Source organism: Thamnophis sirtalis, unplaced genomic scaffold (assembly GCF_051295495.1).
Source record: "Thamnophis sirtalis isolate CommonGarterSnake01/CBP01778 unplaced genomic scaffold, rThaSir2_p1.2 scaffold_6, whole genome shotgun sequence".
Taxonomy (NCBI): domain Eukaryota; kingdom Metazoa; phylum Chordata; class Lepidosauria; order Squamata; family Natricidae; genus Thamnophis; species Thamnophis sirtalis.
This window is the reverse complement of record NW_028261386.1, coordinates 107,225,326-107,250,458: the sequence shown is the minus strand read 5'-3', so window position 1 is coordinate 107,250,458 and position 25,133 is coordinate 107,225,326. Positions and strand designations below refer to the sequence as shown.

Genomic DNA, 25,133 nt, shown 5'->3' with positions numbered 1-25,133 from the left:
CATGGTTTTTAGGCCCAGTTGGTTACATATAGGAGTGCAAGAACTAGCTATGTTTCATAGAACTAATCTGCATAACAATACTTTAAGCTGTCATATACTTAGGGAAATGGGCAGGTTAGAAATATGGAATATAAATAAAATAAATAAAAATATCATTAGTATTTCAGGAAACTAATAGAACTATTCCAAGACACTTAATTTTATACCTCATACTTTTATCCATTTATCCATTACTAAAATTGCTTCTTGCCAATTAAATTTTTACAGATAAGCTTGTGGGGAATTTTTAATAAATAGCATCGATAAGTATTTTTCTTTATATGCTTCCCCCATGATACACCAAAATGCTTCTGAAGCTTCTATATGTTTAATATGTAAGGAATGGATTTATTTTCAACCATAAGGTGCTTTTACCATCTGTCCTGCAAGTACAAGCCAGATGGCACACATCTATATGTCCAGCTGCAGAAAAAAACTGGCCTTACCCTTGTTCTTGGATGCACTTGGCATGCAGCAGAATTAACTCACTGATTTTCCTAACCAGAAAGCATGTCAGAAAAACATTTTCAGATCATAGATAATTAAAACTGGCAAATATTTGTGTCAGTTCAACCATGATTTGAAGTCTCTATAAATGCTATAAAGTTAGTTTGATGAAGCTGAAGACATTGGGGATCTGGCCAAGATTTCAGTGAGAAATTGCCTGAGATATTAGTATATCCAGCTTATTATCCATGGGTGAAGATAGGTGGAATGGACATTTAATTTAAAAAAGGTATACCCAAAATTAGCTACAAAATAATATTTCATATACAGACAATTCCAGTAGTTCTTTTCATCCAACTCTAGAAGTAACTATATTTAAAACTGGGAAATGACATTCCTATGATTATAAAACAGATTTCTAAATAAGAAGCCCACCCCCAACTGAAGCTAAAAATATTTGCTTGGTAACTAAGCACTTGTACAGGTAGTTCTTGACCTACCTTTTGTTTTAGTGATCATTTGGAGTTACAATGACACTGAAAAATGTTTTTCACATGATTATTGCAGCATCTCATAGTCATGTGATCAAATGTTGAATGTTTGGCAACTGGTTTATGACAGTTTTAGTGTCCTGAGGTCATGTAATCATCTTTTGTGAACTTCTGACAAGCAAGTCAATGGGAAACCAGATTCGTTTAACCCTGTTACTAACTTAACAACCACAGTGATTCAGTTAACAACTGTGGCAAGAAAGGGCAAAATTCCCTTTACAATTGTCTTTCTTAACAACAGAAATGTTGGGTTCTATTGTGGCCGTAAGTCCAAGACTACATATAAATCATATGTCGGGTTATAATATAATTACATGGTGTAATGTGTTTTTGAAATACCTTTGCAAAACAAGACAATAGGAGTGGATGTTTTAAGATGTCTGAAATGTTCAATCCAAAGATAAATCATAATAATCTGACTAAATTAAAACTATTTTTTTTCTTTTAGGGGGAAAACAATATGATCAATCCCACCTAATTCTCAGTACAGCCAGTGAGGACAGACCAACCCAGTGCTGGGAGCCACTGATTATTTAAAAGGCAGATTGAGATGTAACCCCAATACTTGAGAAGTCAATTAGACAAACGGTGATTTTCCAACCAGCTTGTTCATTTGAAGAAACAAAAATTACAACATGATTACTCCATCTCTGCATCCAAGAGTAGAGTACCCCATATGGATGTCATGTCACCTAATTTCTATTGTTTGTTAGCTCTGCCTTGTTTCATTCTTTTGCTCAAGCCCACTGCCCTCCATGCTCTGCAGAGGGGCAGACCAAACCAGAAGTGAGGAAGTTACTAAATATGGAGCTATAACATGCCTAGAATGGACTCGCTGTTTCAGAGTCTCTTTTCCAACGCTTTGGATAGAAGGAAGATGACAGGTATGGCAAGGTCAGCCATACTTTCCTTTGCCACAAATGAAATTGTGTATGAGTATATGGTATAAATATTCTGGGTTGAAAGGAAGGTCTTAGACTTCTCTGTCCTTTTCTTATTGCAAACATGCATCACAAGCAGCTATTTTATATCACTAAAGGCTACTAACATTTTAATGTGCAATTCTAAATGTACAAGTAAACTTTTAATGTTTTGGTGCTCCAAGCTTAGAGCTGAAACTGAATTTACTATTGCACTGAAATATTTTATAGTAAAAACTCATTGATAACTAGTTCAACATCATCAAAAAATAAATTAGATATTTATGTAAAATCTAAATCATTTCAGATGATTTTAAAATAAATGAAATTGTGATAGATGAATGCTTTAGTGCCTAACAAACATTTGTTGCTGAGTTTTTTATCTGTTAAAAATGCCAATTATCTGCGTGGCTGCCTTTAAGTGCAATTTGCACTTACTATCTCTGTACATGGCAAGTGTACTGTTTCTATGTTCTAAAATGAGTTACTTTAAATTGTGTAACAAAGTATATGCGACTTGCGTAGCACGTTTTTGCTTTTTAATGAACTGCATTAAGAAATGTTTTCCTACGTCTTATTATTTCTGCTTTCTGCTACCATGTACACAAACCATTTGAAAAGCAACATTGCCAACAACTATCTTGGAGCATTACCAGATGTTGCTTGAAGCCCATGCAGCAAGCTGAGTGTCCTCCCCATTCCCCTCTACACACACACAATCCATAATACACAAAAATCTGCCACAGCAGCAGGAGGTAGCCAAGCCTGGTGCATTGGAAAGTGCCTGGCTATGCCACACTGAGAAATCAGTAGGGGCTCAATTAGCTTCCAACACAGATCTGAAGTCATAACTAGCAATGCCCTTAGGCTGCTCAGTCAAATGTCATGAAAATCTATAAGGATTTAACAGTGCTACATTGATTCGTTTGGAAACCAGTATTGTGTTAATTTGCCATTGTTTCTTGGGAAATTATAATACTCAATCCAAATGTTAAAATGTTTACTGTGACTCCAATCTGCTGTATAACTGTTTGCAACAATCATGTAGCTGCTATATTTTTCTGGTGACATTTTGAAACTGCTGCTTATATCCTTGATAAAGAAAATATTTTAGGGTGTGGTATTTACAGAAAATGTCTTTGTGTCCAAACCCTTGTATAAACATAGCTATTTTACAAATAAATATTACTCAGATGGAATCTGTTTTGTTGTACAAACATAATAATTCTGACAAAATGGTCAGGAAAATGTCAATGTAGCAATTTCTGCTATGAAGAATTTCAGCCATTTGCTCTAAAGGTAGTATACATAGTAATCACAACATTGATTAGAAATAGAGAATCCATGGTTCAGATTAACAAAGAACATACTTAACATATATTTGCCTGTGTATATCTACATAATTCCACTCTGTAAAGGTAACTAATATTCATAGAACCAGGAGAATAATATACCCAAATTATATCTATATCTAAAGCTACCAACATTTTCAACCATATATAACTGTGATCCAATGCAGCCATTGTACAAATACAAAGTAACTTCTAAAGTTGCCCTACAACAGCTATGGCGAACCTTTTTTGGCTCACGTGTCAAAAGTGGGGGGAGTGCAGGGGGGGTCGTGTGCAGGATGCAATGTGCAACCCCAGCATGCATGCACACATGACAGGTGTTCCCCCCATTTTTTGCATGCCTTTTTCGCCCTCTCCAGGCTCCAGGAGCTTTATAGGAGCCTGGGGTGGGTGAAAACAGCCTCCCCCCTCCCCGAGGCCCTTTGGAGGCTTCAAGAGCTTCCCTGAAGCAAAAAACTGTCCCTACGAGAAAACCGGAAGTTCGGGAACGGACTTCCAGTTTTCTCGTAGGGCCGGTTTAAGCCCTCCAGAGCCTTCAGGGGCCTTCCGGAGGCTTCCCTGAAGGCTCCAGAGGATGAAAAATGAGCCTGGTTTGCTCGTAGGGTCATTTTTCATCCCACCAAGCCTTCAAGGAAACCTCTGGAAGGCTCCAGAGGGCTTAAACCGGCCCTATGAGAAAACCGGAAGTCTGTTCCTGAATTTCCGGTTTGCCTGTAGGACTTTTTTTGCGCTCCAGAGGCTTCAGGGAAGCTCCTGAAGCCTCCAAAGGCCCTGTGGCGGGGGGGGAGAGACTGTTTTTGCCCGCCCCAGGCTCCTATAAAGCCTTTGGAGCCTGGGGAGGGCAAAAAATGGCCTAAAAAAATGCTAAAGTCAGCTGACCAGCGCGCACATGCCTCACATGCCCTGACAAATGGCTCCACGTGCCACCTATGGCACGAATGCCAGAGGTTTGCCATCCCGGCCCTACAACTTCATATTAATCAGAGGTGGTATTCAGCAGCTTCTGACCAGTTCTGGGGAACCAGTAGTGGAAATTCTGAGTAGTTCAGAGAACCGGTAAATACCACCTCTGACTGGCCCCGCTCACATCTATTCTCTGCCTCCCAAGTCCCAGCTGATCGGGAGGAAATGGGGATTTTGCAGTAACCTTCCCCTGGAGTGGGGAAGGAATGGAGATTTTACAGTATCCTTCCTCTGCCACACCACGCCCACCAAGCCAGACCCACTAAGCCACACCCACAGAACAGGTAGTAAAAAAAATTTGAATCCACCACTGATACTAATGCATGATAATCCATTTTTTTTAATTTCTTCACCCACTCCCCACTATTATTGAATAACAATAACTACACAAAAACATTCTATGAGTTTCAGTTGGAAAATGTTAAAAGGCTAATATTAAAGTAATATACTTCCAGAGTATGTTCATGTTTTGAAGTAGGAATTCTTAAAAGTGACTAACAGAATATTTGTAGCATAGGAATTTCTAAAGAAAATAATTCTTACAAAGAAACAGGAACCAAGATTTCACTACTTTTTATTAATTACATTGATCACTGTTTTGCCACGTGCATGTCCTTCTTCCATCTTCTGAAAGGCCATGGGAACTTCAGAAAATTCAAAGACTTGGTCAATAACTGGATGTATCTACATGGAAGAAAAATACTGTTATTTAAAACTGCCACCAATTTCAGTCTGTCTTTAATTGATCTGTAACACCTGCCTGTCTCATAGAGGTGTCACTGAGGCTTTCAAAAGCCTTTCAACGTAACTATAGCAATGAAACAGTTTCTCAGATGATTGATTGCTTATCTATTGTTGCACATGAAACTAATTATGAAAGCAATACTGTAGCTGATGTGAAAAAGTATAAGCAACAAAAGCTAAATATACTTTCAATACCTTCCCTCCCACCAGCTTTAAGGAAATTCTTTACTGGGAATATGTTATCCAAACAACCACATGTTTTATCGAATAAATGCTGAGCAACTGTTCACACCCACCCACCCCCACATACATACAAACACATTAGAATTAATTCTCGTCATATTTTTGCAGGCACGATATTTTTTACCCTGGATAAATCAAATAAAGACTGGTGACAGAGGAGGCAAATACAAAATGCCATCTCTTGCCAGGATAAGGTTCTTCATAAAAATCAACTCATAGTTCAATGTCTACTTACTAGGGGAGAGCTACTTCAAGAGTGATTTCATTCAAATAATGAAATCCTTTTTCATCCCTTGTTTACAATAGAACAGGGCATTAAAATACCCAAAATGTGTACCCAAGAAGAGTTAAATAAATTGAAGAAGAGCTAAAAGATTGAAGAAGCCAACGCTAAGCTCCTATCTTTTTTTTTTTTACAAGTAAAAATAACTTGTGAAATTCTTAAATGTTCAAGTTTGTGAATTCTATAAAACAACTCAGGATTTCACCCTGCATCATTTTCTTTTGGAAGCTACACTATCATACTACTAATGTGTAACATTACATATAATGTGATTTTAAAAAACATGTAATTCTCAGGATTGCTCTCTAGAGGGCACAATTTTACTACTCAATGATGCCCACAACAACATCCATTTTTTTCAAAGAAGCAAGTTGCTTTCAGCTTAAACAGATTTTTGTTCAAGGCTATAGCAAACTACTCCCCTGTGCTATATTATTGCAGACCACTATCTAATTGGGTTGCTGGCCTTCAACATTGACAGGAAGTGTCATGACGGCTGGGACTGATGAGCACAGCACTTTGGTACATTAAGCCCTTTATCTGGGTGGTTGATCCAGACTCATTGTTTCAATAAACCTGAAAAGGGCTGATGGTGTAACCTAGTATAATATGTCATTCACTGTTTACTCCAAACAGCCTGACTAAGACAAATATTTCTTTAGGTACACACAACCATGCAAGTCAGCAGGTGGTGATGTGACAGTAAAAGGAGATTAGCAAGACAATGAAAACACTATCTTTGGATTACATTTACACACCATTCAAAAGAGACCCAAAAAAAACCACCTAAGAAGGAAACAAAAAGGTCAGAACACATCCTCTTCAACAGCCAATACCCAGATAAGCAGAGATTAACACCAGACAAATAATTAAACAGAAAACAATAGCCTAATCAAGGGACTACTCAGGAGACATACAAGAAGACAAATAATCAAGCAGAAAATAGCCTAATCAAGAAACCACCAAGGAGAAAACCACAATGCCCCCAACAGTGGCTGAGGAAAACTATTATATATAATTAGAGAGCAAATACTAGATTCACTACCATGATTATGTTACCTAATCAGGTAATGAAATGTCTGCAAACAAATAACCAAACTCAGGAAGGACCAAGGCCTCTGCAGCAGAAATGGGTTGCATACATGTACAAAAAAAACTATTACTGAATTCTGACTCACATTGGCCCATTATTGGTTCATCATTCATTAGTGCAATCATTTTATTTATTAACAGCAAACTGAATTCTTGTGTTGGTCATGGTCTAGGCAAAATAGCCATGTCCATATGTAGTAAGATTATCAGGAGTAGCCAAGAAAACCTTTAGTTTTGTTCATCCACAAATATGGAGAAAATAAATCATAATTTTATAAGAACAGGAGGGCAATCAAAATAGAGTCTTGAAATAGAAACCTCATTTTGTTGAACTACTGAACAAGAATAATGTATTCCGTAATGTATTTGTGGCAGGGTATAACTGTACTTTTATATTCCAGGTTCTACTGACACATATTGATAAACTAAAGGAAAATGTCCTTCCACAGTCAAGATAGTGTACCTTTCACTGATTCTGTGGGGCTCAAGAAAAGCAGGAAGTTAGCTGGATTTCTAGAAGAGTGTTGGAAGAAATCTCCATGTGGGTTCAGTTCCAAGTGTGGGGGAAAGACACTGGAAACATGGAGGCTGCTTGGAAAGATGGTTTTTAATGGTGGAACATGACCACATGGTTTGTGGTCCTGGGGGAAAAGGGAAGGAATGCTGAGAGTGCCTGAGTTTTATACCCTTTCTGGGCTTTTGAATTTAAGCTTGTATTCTGGCTGGTTGTCAGACTCCCATGGGGCGATGGAGAGGCAAATCTGTAGGCTTGGTTGCCCCTTGCTGGACAATGTAATCTTCCCAGGTGCCACGTGGTGAGATGGGTAGAGGGCTGATCCTGTCATGATCAGATTAATTATTAATTAATTAATTAAGAGTTGTTAACCCGATCTTATGAAGCTTCTCCTTTGACAATATCGTATTGCTAACTAGAGCATACAAAACCTTTGCCAGATCAATTCTCGAAAACAGCTCATCTGTCTGGAATCCGCACTGTATATCGGACATTAATACAATTAAGCGAGTCCAGAAGTATTTCATGAGAAGAATACTACATTTCTCTGCTCACAACAGAATATCCTACACCACCAGGCTTGAAATTTTGGGCTTGGACAACCTAGAACTACGTCGCCTACCGTCAAACTTAAGCGTAGTACACAAAACTATCCGCTACAATGTCCTACTGGTCAATTACTACTTCAGCTTCAACTGCAATAATACAAGAGCACATAATAGATGCAAACTCAATGTAAACTGCTCCAAACTTGATTGCCAGAAAATACGACTTCAGCAACAGAGAGGTCAATGCCTGGAATGCACTACCAGACTCTGTTGTTACATCTTCAAATTCCCAAAACTTTAACCTTAATGCAAAAACAGAATACAAAGCAGAAAACAAAGTGGATATAAGAATAAGCCATGGAAATTGCCTAAAGAGAAGCCATCAAATTTTCCTACTTCAAGCAATAGCAATAGCAGTAGACTTATATACCGCTTCATAGGCCTTTCAGGCCTCTCTAAGCGGTTTACAGAGAGTCAGCATATTGCCCCCAACAATCTGGGTCCTCATTTTACCCACCTCGGAAGGATGGAAGGCTGAGTCAACCCTGAGCCGGTGAGATTTGAACCGCTGACCTGCTGATCTAGCAGTAGCCTGCAGTGCTGCATTTAACCACTGCGCCACCTTGGCTCTTTATGCAAATTATGCAAAGACCTAGCTTTCTGGAGACCGGTTTAATGCTGGCGAAAGGTGAAAAGAAAAGGACAACCAGCAGCAAGATGAATGAACTCAGTTATACAGTAGTGGTCCTGGGCTTATACCATTGGAATACCTGAAAGATTAGGTTAGGTACAGATTGCTACGAAGAAAATCTATTTATGTGGTCTTAATGGCACATAATAACATTTTTAAAAATGCACTGTGCATTTGGATGGGAAAGTCAGTTGCTCAGATAATATGTATAAAATCATCCTTTAATGACTTATAATAGCAATGGAACTCAAATTACTGAGGAAAGTATTGACTTCAAAAGCCACCTCCTTTTACCTCATGTTGGTATCCTTGGTTGCCCTGCAAATCAACTTTTGGTGGAGTTCTGTCTCAGAAGGAATCATAAAACTATTGTTTAAAATAACAATGTGCCAGGACTGCTTCACTTAATAACCAAGAAAGAAACCACTCAACTCCATTTTGCAGAATTAAGAGTACATTTACTAGTTATAAGTAAATAGAAGCTAAGCAAAGCTGGATCTGAGCAAAAGCGTGTGCAAGCATAGATATCAATACATGACCCATTCCCCTTCTCTTGGTAACCCCAGCCCATAGTCCAATCCAATATCTCCACAGCTGTCATGTGGGAGACATCTTCAAAAATCATCATCAGGTTGGTTTGCCGGACAGTTGGCCTTGGCGGGAAACTCCTCTCCCTGCTACATGCGCAGTAGATGGTGAGAACAACAGTCCTCCTGAACAGAATATTTCCCACACCCAAATACCATGCCCCCCCCTCCCCGTTTCAATGGCAGCCGAAAAGCAAGCAGCAAAACAGAGGCTGACACAATGGATAAATAACCCCACTCTGGTTTCATCCTGGTTCTGTGGCTTTCTTACTCCCTTCTCCCTCTTGATGGAGCCAGTGTTACATTGTCGCTACCCTAATGAAAAAAACTGGAAGGCAGACTTTTAAGGTTGTCCCTCACAGCAACTGCTGGTCTTTTGAATGAATAACAGAGAAAGCACATAGAACACAGCAAAGATGGCCACATAAAATTAAATTGCATTTTTTCATCCAAAACACAGGGAATATGATGCACCGGATAATTAGGCACAAACAGTAATCCATTTCAAAACCTTCATGTTTTTATAGTTTACCAATAGTCTATCGATTTATTTGTCACATTTTTCATATCACATATTTATGTTGAGATAAATTCTCCTTTTCAGCCCTAACTATTCAACTTACTTTTGCTGCCTTTTAAACATTCAGGGAGCTCACCACATTGGTGGAAAAAATACTGCAATCAAGTGCTGCCACAAAAAAGCCTTGTTACATGTTTCCTCCAAACAATTCCCAAAGACAATCAGTATGCATGTATTCATCAACATACCAAAACAGAAATAAGAATACTGTACATATTGTATAACTGAATTTTAAAAGTTGACCATTGATTTATAGTATGGCTTTATTATACAATACCATATAAGTTGATTAATTATCTCAGCTCCTGCTTGTATTCATTTTTAGGGATGTTTTTACTGTTTTATTATTTACCTATTTTACTTTTTTATAATTTTAGAACTGTAAATTGCCCAGATTTACATTTGGTTGAGCTGGGTGGCTATAGAAATTGATTGAATGAACAATCAAATATTTATTTATTTAGGCTATGGCAAAAATGTTAAAAAGCACATCACAAGTACAATCTCAATGATCAAATATGAAACTATTTACCATGGTATCTATATATATAGCTAGACCTTGTATGAGATGCCATACACTAAATAAATAAATATTTATCCTATAAATATTATATATATAAATAAGTATATATAAATAAACAACTAAATATCATTCTGCAGATAAGGAAGCATAAAATTGTACGACATTAAAAGCTGTCCTTTGTGAAGACAGCAAACAAAAGATTAAGCAAACAGTTTTATTCTTTGTTATTCTTATGACAAAAGAAAACTAGCCATCCACAAACATGCCAACCACATTTTTAATAGTAAGAGCATTCACCTGCTCTGGTCTTGCGCAAATGGATGACTTAAAACCACACCTTTTCTCTTGTTCTTATACAAAGACAATGACAAGATCTTCACAACCACAAAAGAAATGTGACACGCCCATTTGGCCAAATTCTATCTGTAATATTTCCTGGTTGACTCCCAGCCATGGAGTTTGCTGGTTTTGCTTGAAAAGACCTACCTAGGTCCAGTGAAGTATGTCACTCTATAAATAATAAGAATCCATTGGGTTCTTTTTTCACTGTTACAGGAAAAGTTGTTAGATCTGCAAATTTATATATGATAGGAAACAACCTTGAAGATGCATTATACAATCCACAGCAGTAGCAAATGAATTGCTTATCGAGAATTTTACCTGTACAATGACCACACTATGACATATTTACTAAACACTCAGCCTAATTTGCATTTGAGAAATAAGAGCAGGCACTAATTTTACAAGGTCATTCTAAGGACCTCAGCTAGATAATATATGCCAAGTACTGTGAAATATGGTGTGAACACTATAATTCTGTTCTTATCACACAAGCTGATTAACAGGAATTATCAAAACTAAAGAGTTAGCAGGGGGGATGTAAAGGGCATAGAGAATAGCCTTGAAAGACAAGAGCATTGTAACCAAAACCTAAAGCAACCAAATCACTTTAAACATACAATATGAAATTGTTAAGGATGCAAAAAACCACAGTGTACACTGAGCTCCCATCAAAGCATTGGTAGCTTGCCAAAAAAAGCAGAATTTCAGTTTATATACCTTTGGCCCTCACTGGTTTCAAAGACAAAGAAAAAAAATGAAAAGGCACACACAATGTAAATTACACCATGCCATTGGGATGTGTTAGATAAACCCATCTGGGTGACTTTATCTATCAACTCTTGCTAGGTCAGTATGCTAAGTATAGTATCTTTAAGTTATGGGTTTACTGAGTCAATTGTTCCTGGCTGGTCCCCACCACCCTCTTCCATCACTACTGAGTCAATGAAGCTTTTTGTAAATGTTTTCTTAACAGAGTACTTTAAGAAGTTAGCATGTAGAAGAGGAGACACGTTGCGATGTCACAACGTGCAGTCTCGATAGTCCGAGACCGCCGTTGACACTTTTGCCACTGGACGGTCCATTGAGACCTAAACTGTCCCGTAGAGACGGTTATCAGGAAGACAAAGCCTTGCTGGTCTCAGGGACATTGCAAAGTCCCTGATAGACCCAAGGGAAGTGTTTCAAGCCGGCGGTAAACAGGCAGCCCCCAGGCTGATGAAATCTGGACGCTCCGGAAGGAAGGAAGTGAAAAGAGAAAGTGAGTCCATCTGGTGAGCTATTTTTTCTATTTTGCTAAAAACTGTCCAAAGAAATGTTTCTTTAAAGCCAAATTAGATCCTTAAGCAAAAGAACTGAGCGGCAAAAATAACCCTAATTGGATTGCTGTGGAAAGGGGTTTTTTCCCTTTGTAACTATTCTTTGTGGATTGAAGTGCTCGCAATGTTTTTCATTTCTCCTCTTAAAGTGAATGGATTGATTTTTTCTTCTTCTGCTTTTTGTTGCTTTATTTCTTGACTTCTGGATTAAAACCTTCCTTCCTATTTTAACAATTCTTCCTATTACTTGTTATTAAAAGAAATCTAAAGAACTTTGTTTCTTATAAGCCAGAGATAAATATTATAAAGTGAAAAGTAGCAACACTGCCACTTGGAGTTCAGAGGCTGGAGTTTTTGAAACAATGTATCCCTTCTCTTTCCTTCTTTGATTTCACTAACTTTGTAGCTGAAGGGTTTGCAACTTGTTTACAGAAACTGATAAAGAGCCAAGGGCACGAATTGTTTTCACAGGTGCCTCTGAGAACTATTTTGGCAGGGGAAAGAAAGGGGGGGTATGAAGAACATAAAAGAACTTGTGTTCAAGTCAATCTAAAATAAAAAATAAAAGAGGCCTGGAAGGCTGGAGTGGCAGTCGCTATTAGTTTTTTTTCCTTTTTTTCTTTCTTCTGTTTTGGAAACATGGATCAATATTCAGATGAGGAAACCTTAAAATTCCAAAATATCTTGGCTGGAATTCAAAATCTATTGGAAGGATATGGGAGAATTGAGAAGAAGTTGGAAAGACTAGTCTTCCTCACAGCAAAAAATGATGGCGTTGGAGCCCAAAAATTAAAGGGGAGAATGAAGATATAGAAGATAAAGATAAGACAATAGATGAATTTATTAATGGAGCAAATGTGGGTGAAAGTGGAAAGAAGGGAATATGGAAAAGGAAATTCGATGAATTGGAGCTCTACCCCAGATTCCAGGACACAGAAGAAAAAAAAATACTAATGACAATAGACATAAGAAGAGAATTTTTTTCAGAAGCAAGATTGACAACCAAAGATAAGCTAATTTTAGTAGCAACTGGTGGGCAACGAGATTATCTGAGAGACCCTTCAAGCAACAAAGTGCAGAGAGAAGTCTATAAAAACCTTATAAAGGAGATAAAAAGAAGACTGACACCACAATTGGCAAGAGAGATAATACTGTTTGTTACTGGAAAGATACAGGTTGACAATGAAAGTTGATAATAAAAAATTAGTTGATTTGGTGATTAATAAGTAGGAATTTTGTAACTCTTAGATTGTTTTAGATTGTTTTTTTGGAAAGTTTTTTTATTGTTTTAATTGAACAAAAACACAAAAAAAGAATCATCCTTAATTACATCTTGTAGAAAGCGTGTTGATTGGTTACAAATACATTTCGTGCGTTTCTTCCACAATCATTACTTATACTTCATTCATATTGTATTGTACATTTTAAATAAAAAATCTTTATGTATTTTACTATCAATGTACCACAATTCTCATTTAACTACAATTATTTAAACATGCTTTTATCTGAAATCATTTGTATTTAAAGACACAACCACCTACTGGCATTCATTCGCAATTTCAATAAACCTCCAATAACATTACACCTTTATAACAAATTTTGAAAAAAAATCAATTAATAAGATATCTAAGCATTTCCCCCCCTTTCCCCTCCCCCACTCACTATTTAAAGCTTATATCCAATTTGCTTTTACCAATACAACACATGTATATATCATTAAACATTATCCTTGTTATTGTAGTTGGCTAAAAATTATTTACTATTTATATCACATCTCCTCTCATCATACCCAAAAGAAATTACACTAAACAAAATTTTATTAATAAAATTTATAGGTCTTTTCCCCAAGTCCCAATTTACAATTTATATCCAAGTTACTTTTACTAGTTAAGGTTATCATTTCATTATTGTTATCGTAGTTAATTATATGTTAAGATTGTTTTAGATTGTTATCAAATGTTTATTCGCTAACAATTAACTAACTATAATAACAATAAGGAAATGATAATGGATACAGCTTAATGATATATGCATGTATGGTAATCTAGTAAAGGAAATTTGGATATAAATTGCAAATTGTGACTTGGGAAAAAGACATATAAAATTTTATTAACAATTTTTTATTTAGATCTTGTTATAAAGGTGTAAGGTTTTTTGGGGGGGTCTGACGAGAGGATATGGGGCATAAATAGTAAATGATTTTTAGCCAATTATAATAACAACAAAGAAATGTTAAGGGTCATTGTTTAACAATATATACATGCTATGGTATTGGCAAAAATAACTTGAATATAAATTCTAAATAGTGAGTTGGAAAAAAAAGGGGAGGGGAGAAAGGTTTAGAAACTTTATTAATTGACTTTTACTTAAAAGATGCTATAAAGGTGTAATGTTATTGGAGGATTTTTTGAAATAGCTAATGAATGCCATTATGTGGTTGTGTCTTTAAGTATGAATGATTTGAGGTAAAAGCATGTTCAAATAATTGTAGTCAAATGAGAATTGTGGTACATTAATAGTAAGATATGCAAAGATTTTTTATTTAAAGTGTATAATCTAATATGAACTATAAGTAATGACTGTGGAAGAAATACACGAAAGTTATCTGTAACCAATCGACACGCTGTCTACAAGTTGTAATGAAGGATGATTCTTTTTTTGTTCAATTAAAATTAAAAAAAATCAAAAAAAGAAGTTCACATGTAAAGGGGGGACATCTGATAGCATTGGCAATTAATGCAGTTCATGTGTTACGGAGGAAGGGTATCTTAACATTCAGATATTTGGGCTTGAATCCAAGTCAAGAAAATAACTTGAGAACATATCTCAGAGTTGCTTTCAATATGCAGATACATACAGATAGATGATAGATAGGTAGGTAGGTAGGTAGGTAGGTAGGTAGGTAGGTAGACAGACAGACAGACAGACGATAGATTGCAGAGAGGGAGGGAGGGAGGAGGAAGAGAGAGAAAGAGAGAGAGAGTGGGAGACGGAGGGAGAGAAAAGCTGTTACAATAAACTGTCCTGTTTTTTTTGTTGGTTTCTTTACCTGATCTACTGCCAGGCCCAAAAACCAAGAATAATTGGTTTTCTTCCAATAAATAGGATTATTTTTGCCATGACATTCATTAGTTTCATTTAATTCAATACCTTTCTTTGAATATGCTTTGCCTATTGTTTTTCTGAAGTATTCAATAATAAAGGAAAAGAAGGAATCATTCAAGGGGAAAAAAGGGATTCAATTGCTCCCTCCACCATGCTAAAAATAACTCCTAACCTGGAATAAAATTAAAAACCAAAGCCTATCTAAGTGAAGGCTTTCCCGATGGATTTTATTTTATCCGGTTTGCAGGTATTAATGCTCTTGAACTCTTCCTGACATCAAGATGAAGGGGTTAATCTCAAGGGAACTAAAAGGCTAGAGGATCACACTCTGCCAACTACATCTTTACTGATAACATAGTACAATAGGGAAAATAAAACAAAACACTAGGAATATTCAGCAGAGAGGGCACCTGCTGGCGAGTTGCTTTCCTGCTAAACTTAGCAGAAAGGCTTCAACCAAAACATCATGGGTCCATCAAATAGCAAAAAGTGAAATAGCCAGGTTAAACATACCTTTCCTGCATTAACAAGACTTGCAATCTCATCCAGATAAGGACCATTTGCTGCAAAAAATGACCATCGGTAATGGATCCCATTATAAAGATGCTATGAAAGAGAGAAAGAACATTAAGCACCAAAAAGCAAGCAAAACTGCATAACCTTCCACAAACATTTTCATAAGCTTATCACTTACATAAGCAAAAATACTTCTTTTTTCCTAACTAACCTTCAAAACCTTTGCACCAATAGTGAGGCCAGTCCGTAGCATGCCATCAGCTACACCCAGTCTGTCCATGTTCACTAAAAAGGGTGTCACCAAAGACACATATCTGGCCCCTGACCACTTTCTGAGAAGATTAGGAGCCCAGTTTTCAGTAGATCCACCAACATTATCTAGGATGAAATCAAACCTAAAAAGAAAAATACATGCAGCAATTAAGTGAGTGACTCAACATGACATGTACTTTCCCCCAATAGGAAACAACAGCATAAACCATCCTAGAAACAAATGTAATTCCTATAAGATATTTAAAAGAGGCCAGGAAGTTATTGTTTTTGATGAGGGGTGGGCAACAATGGCGACTTTATAACCTTGGACTTTAACCCTCAAGAATTCTTGAGCCTGGCTTAGGAATTCTGGGAGCTGAAATACACAAGTCATAAAGTTGTCATGGTTGCCCACTCCTGTCTTAGAGATAGGGGCCGTGGTGGGTTCCGGCCGGTACGCCTCGGTATGGGAATAGCAATAGCAATAGCAGTTAGACTTATATACCGCTTCATAGGGCTTTCAGCCCTCTCTAAGCGGTTTACAGAGTCAGCATATTGCCCCCAACAACAATCCGGGTCCTCATTTTACCCACCTTGGAAGGATGGAAGGCTGAGTCAACCTTGAGTCGGTGAGATTTGAACCGCCGAACTGCAGATAGCAGTCAGCTGAAGTTGCCTGCAGTACTGCACTCTAACCACTGCGCCACTTCGGCTCTTAATACCTGTGCGCTGCGGAGGGCTCACCTGCCCGTTCTCCTTATCTCTATTTGAGCCGACTGGGGCATTTGCACATGCACACGCAGCGTACGGCACTTGTGCGATGCTCCGCCGAGCAGCTGGACCGTCGCAGGACAGTGGTGCGCATGTGTGCGCAGTGCGCGTGCATGTGATGGACGCCCAACCCCGTTGCAGCATACCAGTTGTGACGGGATCTGGAACCCACCACTGGATAGGTGCTGTCTGAAAATAAATTTCTATTTTATGGAAAATAGCCATGTTGATTTCCAAGGTACCAGAAAATAAACATCTTCAAAGAAAAAAAACAGAAAGTCCAATTGCCTCCTGAAAAAGCACCTTTGGAACAACCATGATTTGGGTGACTGAGAATCTCTACAGACTTATATATATACAGTTGGGATGAACACCCTTTGAATGGTGTGGGAGTAGGAATGGATTTCCAGAGAAAAAATTGCAGACTACAGGAACCAGGAGCAATACTCAGATGACCCTGAGGATACAGATAAACCTCCAAGTGCTTCAATGACCTCTAAAAGGATGCAAATGACCAGCTGTCTGCAAGGAATATAAATCCTTCCACTCCCCACTGTCCTGTCAGAGCTGAAGAAGCTTCTTGGATGAGAAGCGAAATGTCTTCAAAGAAAGAACAAAAGGTTGTCATGGCTGCCCACTCATGTTGATTTAGGGGCTGTCTGAAAATAAATTTCTAGTTTGTGGAAAATAGCCATGTTTATTTGCAATGTATCAGAAAATAAGCATCTTCAAAGAAAGAACAAGAAAGTCCAGTTGCCTCCTAAAAAAGCCCCTTAAGGACAACTATGACCGGATGACTGAGAATCTCTACGGACTTTCAGAAAATAAACAACCAACTTGCCATTTGGAAACTTTTTGACAAAATAACTTAAGTACATACTTGGGTAATTTTTTGAGCTGCTCTTCCACATTTCCCGATTTATAATCAATTATATCATCTGCTCCGAGACGTTTTACCAATGTGCTGGCATCCTCAGAACAAACTGCAGAGATGTGACCATTCCAAGCTTTCATTAACTAAGAGAGAAGGCAAAAAAGGAAATCTACAACCACGTGCATAACAATTATTCCACTCACTTGCTATGAATGCTACACAACTTCCCTGATTCTAAGATTCAAAGTCAAGTTTTGTTTTGGAAATGCTGTAGCATATTTGGCAGGGGTCACATTTTCCAGTTTTTCATCCTTAACCTTTCACCCACCACACATCAGAATGGAAGAATAGAGAAGACTTAATTTGTTAGTAGTTTGTTCTGGATTTGCTTGCAATCTCATTTTTGATATGGGGTGGCCCAAACAGATGAGCCTTACTATGCAACAGCACTGCTATGTCTTGAACTCTTTTTTTTCTGTTCCAATAGATGACCACAATTTATGATATATATATATTTGCTGGAAACCGGCATTTATTTTCAGTTTCTGACAAAAAAAGGTTCATTGCAGAAGTGGATTAGTTTAACTCAAAATTACAGTACTAGGTCAGGGCGGTCATTAAGTGGGTCATAAGGTGGCCACTTTTGCAGCAATTATAAAGCAAACACTGAAGTAATTAAGGGGATGCTAGTTGTTAAACTAATCCACTTCTGGAAACTAAAAGTAAATGCTGGTTTCTAGTTTCTCTGTGGTCATATGGCCACAGAGCATTGCAAATGGCCATAAATGCAGGGCAATTGCTGAGTACCCAAAATGTAATTTGTGGAAGTGGGGGGTACAGCCTGTCATAAATAGCCCTGTCGTAACTTCAAATAGTCACTAAACAATGTCATATGTTGAGAGCTACCTACAAATGATGCTAAAAAAGCTTAACTCTCAGAGAGTCTTATTGTGCATTGCTTTTACTTATATTTCATTTCACACTAATAATTGTCTTGTTCTACAGCATTTTCCCACAATGATTCAATAGCAGGGATTCCTGGAACGCTTAACCTAAATTAATGCATCCCCAAGTTCACATAATGTAGTGTCGAAGTTTTTCTTTGATGGTTAACCTTTTTGTCCTTGCATGCTGAAAGTCTCTATTCTAGGATTCTTTCAAGACATAAGCAAAACTTCTGCCAAGATGATCGGATTTAATATACTTACCTGTATAGCAAAGGTACCCACTCCACCTGATGCACCTATGATCAATATTCTATGAAGCAAAAACAAGTACAAATAATGAAAATATTAACTTCTGTGTAGTTTTATATCTAGGGATCAAAAGGAGTAAACTGTTAAAAGTACCTACTGTGGAAGCTGTATTTAAGAAATTCAGTTTATATAGTACAACGTTAAGAAACTATAAGGAACCTACATTTCAGGTAACCTTACATTACATTTAAAATATTGCAAGTTTAAAGCACAGGACAGTAATATTTAAATGTACTGTATAATACAGGAACATATCAACATAGTAGAAATATTATGGGAATAAAAAATGAAATTTGGTTACCCTTGGTTAATATTGGCATGAAGGTTAACTGAGCAATGTTGAGAAAATTATACAGATGAAGAATGACTTTTTGAACTTCTCTGTGACATATTCTGTGCCTGATATAAGATATTTAAATTAGTTATGTTCAAAGAAGTATTATTTTACAAAAGCTGAAAGGCATGAAATCTATTAGATCTATTACTGGAAACTAATCAAGGAGAGAAGCAACTTAGAACTGAGGAGAAATTTCCTGACAGTTAAAACAATTAATCAGTGGAACAGCTTGCCTCCAGAAGTTGTGAATGCCCCAACACTGGAAGTCTTTAAGAAGATGTAGGATAGCCATTTGTCTGAAACAGTATAGGGTTTCCTGCCTAGGCAGGGGGTTGGACTAGAAAATCTCCAAGGTCCCTTCCAACTCTGCTATTGTATTGCATTGCATTGCATTGCATTGCATTGCATTGCATTGCATTGCATTGCATTGCATTGCATTGCATTGCATTGCATTGCATTGCATTGTATTGTATTACTCTTTAAGAGATGCTAAAATGGAATCAGGAAGGAAATCTCATACTCGCAGACATCCAAAGGAAAGTTAGGGACTTACTTTGGACAAGAAAGCCCATGACTAACTTCTTGCAGATCATCTGGCTGTTTACCTTTTGTCGGCACAATTATCTGCATCAAGTCCCCCAGCATTGCACACTGCAAACCATGTGGTTAGACCAACGTAAGGCAAGGACGCAGCTTCAGTGTGAGAGAGACATTTCGGTTTCCTTGATACCTGCATAAAAATAAATGCATGGAGACGTTGTTCTGGGTTCTCTCAATAAAGAACATTTTCCTTAAATGCAGATGTACACCCCCCCCCCAAAAGCAAATGTACATACACTTGTCAAATTTATACATGTATCTCTTATGTGTTCTGTTTGAAGCAATTGGAAAATATTGTAGTTGGAAAGACACCTCAGAATAATTAATTCTACAAAACGAACAGCCACCCTTTAGATCAGTAGGTCTCAACCTTCCTAATGCCGCAACCCTTTAATACAGTTCCTCATGTTGTGGTGACCCCCAACCATAAAATTATTTTATGTTTTCTGTATGTATTTTCCGATGGTCTTAGGCGACCCCTGTGAAAGAGTTGCTCGACCCCCAAAGGGGTCCCGACCCTCATGGGTGTCAAACTCGCATTGTCACAGAGTCGTCATGTGACGTATCATGACTTTTTCCCCCTTTGCTAAAGTGGGTGTGGGCATGGCCAGCACATGATGCATCTGGCCCAGGGGCTGCAAGTTTGACACCTCTGCTTTAGCTAGTACAAGCAGTCTTTGACTGACAACCTCAATGGAGCTTAAAGTATCTGTTGCTAAGTGGACATTTGCTAAGTGAATTTTGCCCCACTTTTCAACCTTTTTTTATGCAGTGAAATACTGTAATTTTAAGTTAATAACACAGTTGTTTAGTGAGTCCAGCTTTCCCATTGACCTTGCCTGTCGGAAGGTTGCAAAAGGTGATCATATAACCCAGAACATTGCAAACATTATCAATGCATGCAAATTGCTAAGCATCAGAATTCTTATCATGTAATCATGGGGATGCTGCAATGGTTGTAAGTGTGAACAACAGCCGTAAGTCACTTTTTTCAGTGCCAATGTATTTTTGAACTGTCCCTAAATGAACTGTTGTTAAGTCAAGGCCTGAATGTACTGTAGCTCACTTATGGCAAGTAAGACTTTGCAGTGAGTGATGGATCTTTTCAATGACCTATTCTGTCTCCACACCAAATGAACTGCGCTGCTAGAAAGCACCCCTGATTCTATCATAAAGGCGGGCAAGAGAACACAAATTGTCTGTCTTCTGCAGTGTTTTGTTTTGCCAGCTTGCCAAATAAAGCACTGTGCTTTTGCAGCAGCCAGTCAGATTCCCCCTTTCCACTCTCTTTTCCAAAGCCAAATAGAAAAGAGGGAAATGCTTATAATACTATGCAGATCAGAATGGAGATTCTACGTTATTTTAATATTTTAGCTTCAAAGATTTTTAGCCACCATTTGAAGAGTAAATATAGAAACAACACCCCATTTTAGGCACAGTAATTTTAATGAAGGATTGCAGGCAAACTCTGCCTACAGTCTGGAGTTCAATCCTGATGGGAGTTGAGGTTGACTCGGCTTTCCATCCTTCTGAGGTAGGTAAAATGAGGACCCAGATTGTTGGGGGCAATATGCTGACACTGTAAACCACATATAGAGGGCTGTAAAGCATTTTCAAGCAGTATATAAATCCAAATGCTATTGCTGTTTTTAAAAATTACAAGTTAAAAATTATTTTGCTTTTGCGCATATGTGGTTCAGTGGCTAAGGCGCTGAGCTTATTGATCAGAAAGGTCGGCAGTGCGGTGGTTTGAATCTCTAGCGCCCCATAACAGAGTGAGCGCCCGTTACTTGTCCCAGCTTCTGCCAACCAGCAGTTTGAAAGCATGCAAAAATGCTAGTAGAAAAATAGGGACCACCTTTGGTGGGAAGGTAACAGCATTATGTGCGCCTTCGACATTTAGTCATGCCGGCCACATGACCACAGAGACGTCTTTGGACAGTGCTGGCTCTTTGGCTTTGAAACAGAGATGAGCACTGCCCCCTAGAGTCGGGAACGACTGGTACATATGTGCGAGGGGAACCTTTACCTTACTTCATTTGGAAATAAAACTTTGTTGGCTTACCTCATTTCCACTTGCTAGAACAAACTCCGACAAGGTACCTTGTTTCCAAGGTGGAATTGCTGCCCATACCTGAAAAATAAAGAATCTGAAATATTTTGTTTCTACAAAATAACCCAATTTTGTGATCTGCAGAAGATGGTGCATCTAAAGCAAGCAGGTACTTAAAATTTATAGTCCTATATGGTAGTGTATTACATATAGAATGTCCAACTCATTCCATTCTGGAAAACCTTTGAGCAAGTTTTTTATTCCCATAAAATAACAATAAAAGAGAAAAATACTCCCACTTACACCCTCAAATGAAATATATATGTTGAAGTCATTGGTTTCTACACTATTAGCAATAGCACTTAGACTTATATACCATTTTACAGTGCTTTACAGCCCTCTCTAAGTGATTTACAGAGTCAGCATATTGTCCCCAACAATTTGGGTACTCATTATTTGTAAATCCACTCAAAATGGGTGCTTTCTAAAGAGGAGATACAAGGAAAATATTTCAGGCAGTCCTCAATGTATGGCGACAATTGAGCCCAATTTTTTTGTTGCGAAGCAGGATAGTTGTTAAGTGAATTTTGCCCCATTTTGCAACCTTTCTTGCCACAGTTGTTAAGGGAATCACTGCAGTTGTTAAGTTAGCAACACAGTTGCTAAGTGAATCTGGCTTCCCCATTGACTCTGCTTGTCAGAAGCCAACCATCATAAATACATGCCAGTTGCCAAGCACAACGGTCGTGGAAAAACAGTCATACATAATTTTTTTCAATTTTTTTTTAACTTTGAACAGTCACTAAACCAACGGTGGTTAAATCAAGAAGTACATGTGTGCTATGGCTATTACATACAGGTGGGATCAGATCTGATTTTTGTTGAAACCAAGGGCAAAACAAGGAGCAATGGGCTGAAATTAAAGAGCTTCAGGCTGAGTATTAAGAGGAACATCATGGCAATGAGAGGAGTGAAGAAGTGAAACAATCTGCCTAATAAGAGTGGTTGCTTCCCCCCACTGGAGTTTTTCAAATGGGAGATAGATAATCTGCCATGGTGGTTTGAAGATTCCTGCATAAAACAGGAAGAAGGATTAGGATCCTTTCCACTCATACAATCTATAATTCTATGAATCCCACCAGCTCAAGGTTGACTCGGCCTTCCATCCTTCCGAGGTCGGTAAATTGGGGACCCAGATTGTTGGGGGCAACATGTTGACTCTGTAAATTGCTTAGCGAGGGCTGTAAAGCACTGTAGCAGTATATAAGTTTAAATGCTATTGCTATTCTGTTTCAATCTTCCATTACCTCATCCCCAGGTTTGAAGTAGCAAACACTTGGTCCACATTCCATAACAACCCCAGAAACATCTCGACCTAGAATTAGAGGAAATTCGTTGCCTTTTTCTGAAATGCTCAGCGGATCCCGTTTCACTCTTAGAGCATTCGCTCCATAGCCATCTATTAAAAGAAATAGAAAAACAGGAATCAATTTGTTCACCCTTATTTAGATTTATATACTTTTCTCCCCTCACTATTTGCTTGCACTATTCTCTTACTTTATTCATTCCAACCTGAGGCTTTTCGTTTTACAGACTGAAAACTGACACTGAGATAGGCATTAGTTAGGAGTCTTAGATAATCCAGTATCCAGTTTGGCTTTTTTAAACAAGAAAAAATGTATCTATTTGTTTCTTTAAAACTGCCAGCATGTCCCAAAGGGTTGCCAGTGCAGCCCAGAGCAACGTAAGAGTCAGATTTGTCTGAATTCAGTTTAGTATATTCTGAAGTTTTAAACTGTGTACATGTAAACAAGAGTCTGGTTAATATAAGATAACAATAAAACTGTTATGTTTGCTGGTGCTTCATACTGCACATTTTCCACTTTTAAATTTATTCTTAAATATCATAAGCTAATGTGAAAACAGAAGGGGAATCTTCCCAACAAGGCTCAGCATGTCCTAATAGGATGATCTGACTGCAAGAGAAAATGAGGTCACACTTCCTTGTAAGTGGTGAAATAAAACAGGACAAAAAGGAATGGGCAAAGTCAAAGAGCAGATGTCAATGGAGATAATTCTATGCTCATTTAGACGGGATTAAGACAAAATTAAGTTAATATAAAAGTTTAAGCGGACGCAGTTAAGATTACAATGCAAGACTCTAAACCTATTCTTATCAAATGTGACTTGCATTCCATGAAAATTAATAAGTTTCCAATAATATTCTAATATTCACATCCATTAGGCCACTGGTTTCAAAAGATTTAAGAGACTTAACTCTAAAGAAGCTCAAGGCATAATCTATTTATGAAAATTGCTAAGGCAGAACTATTGTATCTTGGCTGCAAAAATTTAGCAGACAGTAGAAAGAAGGCTGCAAAAAATATAGACATTTCGATTTGCTGCTTTCTATATTTGTTTGAATTTTTTTACAATTCCAATGTGGAAGTTCTTGTTTAAGGTGACAAGAAAATTCTGTATTAATCAGCTTTTCTATAACTTTTTTTCTAGACAAATTCATATGATACTAATAGTAAAATAGAAACACCTGGCACAAAACTGGTTATTAGAGCAGTTACATGCCTACTGCAATATTCCACATGCCTATCTTAGAGTTTGTTTATTTTTAAAAAGATAATTAATATCATATTCAATCAATACTGAAATAAAAGTACAGAAATCATCCATAAGATTTATCTTTGTGAGTTGAGTACATTTACAGTTAGTTCACTGATCTATCTATCTATCATCTATCTACCTACCTACCTATCAACCATCTATATCTATAAAATGCAATGCATAGTATCTACTTACTTCGCATGTTAACATCTATGGGATTTAAACTTGCAGCATGAACTTTAATAATAACTTCATTAGGGAGGCGAATCGCAGGAAATATCATATTACTTGTGAGTCGGAGTACATCGTTTTTCCCATAGCGATCAATCACCCAAGAAGGCATTGTTGAACATCTTTGACAGGAAACATGGAACTTTCTACTCAGCGGCTGTAGACTCATACTCTTCCTCAATCCAGCCAGACTAAGACAACCCAACAATTTAGAACATACTTTCCTGCTAAATGTGTGTCCCCTTAGCAACATGATTGCAAAAATCAAACAGAAATATTAAGCCTCTTTTGATCTGCTTTGAAAAACGCTTCTAATAAATTAGAAAAGTTTTAGTCCTTATCTTAAAATTATCATTTTGTTCCTTTACATTTTTTGAAAAATATCACCCCCCTTACTGTTTCTCTTTTCTCACAAGGCAAGAAAAAAACGTGGACGAGAAAAGACAGAAATAATTTTCATTGATTCTCCAGATTGATGAGCAAAAAGAATGCTAAAGTTCACAGGAAGTAAAAGTATGTTTTTTCCTTTTCAGTTCCAGAATGCAACACCCATGCACCAAATCCTCAAGGCAATTGAAACTAATCTCTTCTACCAGCATAAAAACGGCCGCAAATATTGCAATATTTCTCTGCACCCTTTCCACAATGTTCTTCCTATGACTTTTCAAGCCGCGCAAAGATCTACCGTCTTAATCTCAAATCTCCTGCTTGATACCCCAGGTCACCTAAATCCCATGCACGGACACAGGCAGAGTGCCAGGCTCCGCCTGGACCAATACAAACC

The 25,133-nt window shown here is 37.6% G+C and overlaps 2 protein-coding genes across 3 annotated transcripts in view; one reads left to right on the top strand and one right to left on the bottom strand.

The window, feature by feature from the left end:
* CRYBG1 (crystallin beta-gamma domain containing 1) overlaps positions 1-3,156 on the top strand; it is a 122,895-nt gene extending 119,739 nt beyond the window's left edge. For both annotated transcript variants that reach the window (XM_087718696.1, XM_087718695.1), the window contains one exon: positions 1,486-3,156. In XM_087718696.1, coding sequence (XP_087574822.1) covers positions 1,486-1,574 — 89 coding nt within the window. In that variant the 3' untranslated portion in view covers positions 1,575-3,156. The remainder of the gene's footprint in view (positions 1-1,485) is intronic.
* A 1,673-nt stretch (positions 3,157-4,829) lies between these two features.
* Positions 4,830-25,085, bottom strand: RTN4IP1 (reticulon 4 interacting protein 1). The gene is made up of 9 exons (XM_014075948.2): positions 24,314-25,085; positions 22,807-22,958; positions 21,512-21,580; positions 19,452-19,576; positions 18,462-18,510; positions 17,260-17,396; positions 15,568-15,751; positions 15,354-15,446; positions 4,830-4,956 (listed from the first exon to the last, which is right to left on the bottom strand). The coding sequence occupies exons 1-9, from the start codon at positions 24,600-24,602 to the stop codon at positions 4,840-4,842; spliced, it is 1,215 nt and encodes a 404-aa protein (XP_013931423.2). The 5' UTR covers positions 24,603-25,085; the 3' UTR covers positions 4,830-4,839.
* Between the last annotated feature and the right edge of the window lie 48 nt (positions 25,086-25,133).

Bases quoted from the DNA above. Each gene is read 5' to 3' on its own strand.
- RTN4IP1 (XM_014075948.2), bottom strand. From the start codon at position 24,602: ATGTTGCTAAGGGGACACACATTTAGCAGGAAAGTATGTTCTAAATTG. The intron at 22,959-24,313 runs GTAAGTAGATAC...TTCTTTTAATAG, and splicing joins CATAGATGTTAACATGCGAA to ATGGCTATGGAGCGAATGCT. The intron at 17,397-18,461 runs GTAAGTATATTA...CTTCTCTCTTAG, and splicing joins TGGGTACCTTTGCTATACAG to TTAATGAAAGCTTGGAATGG.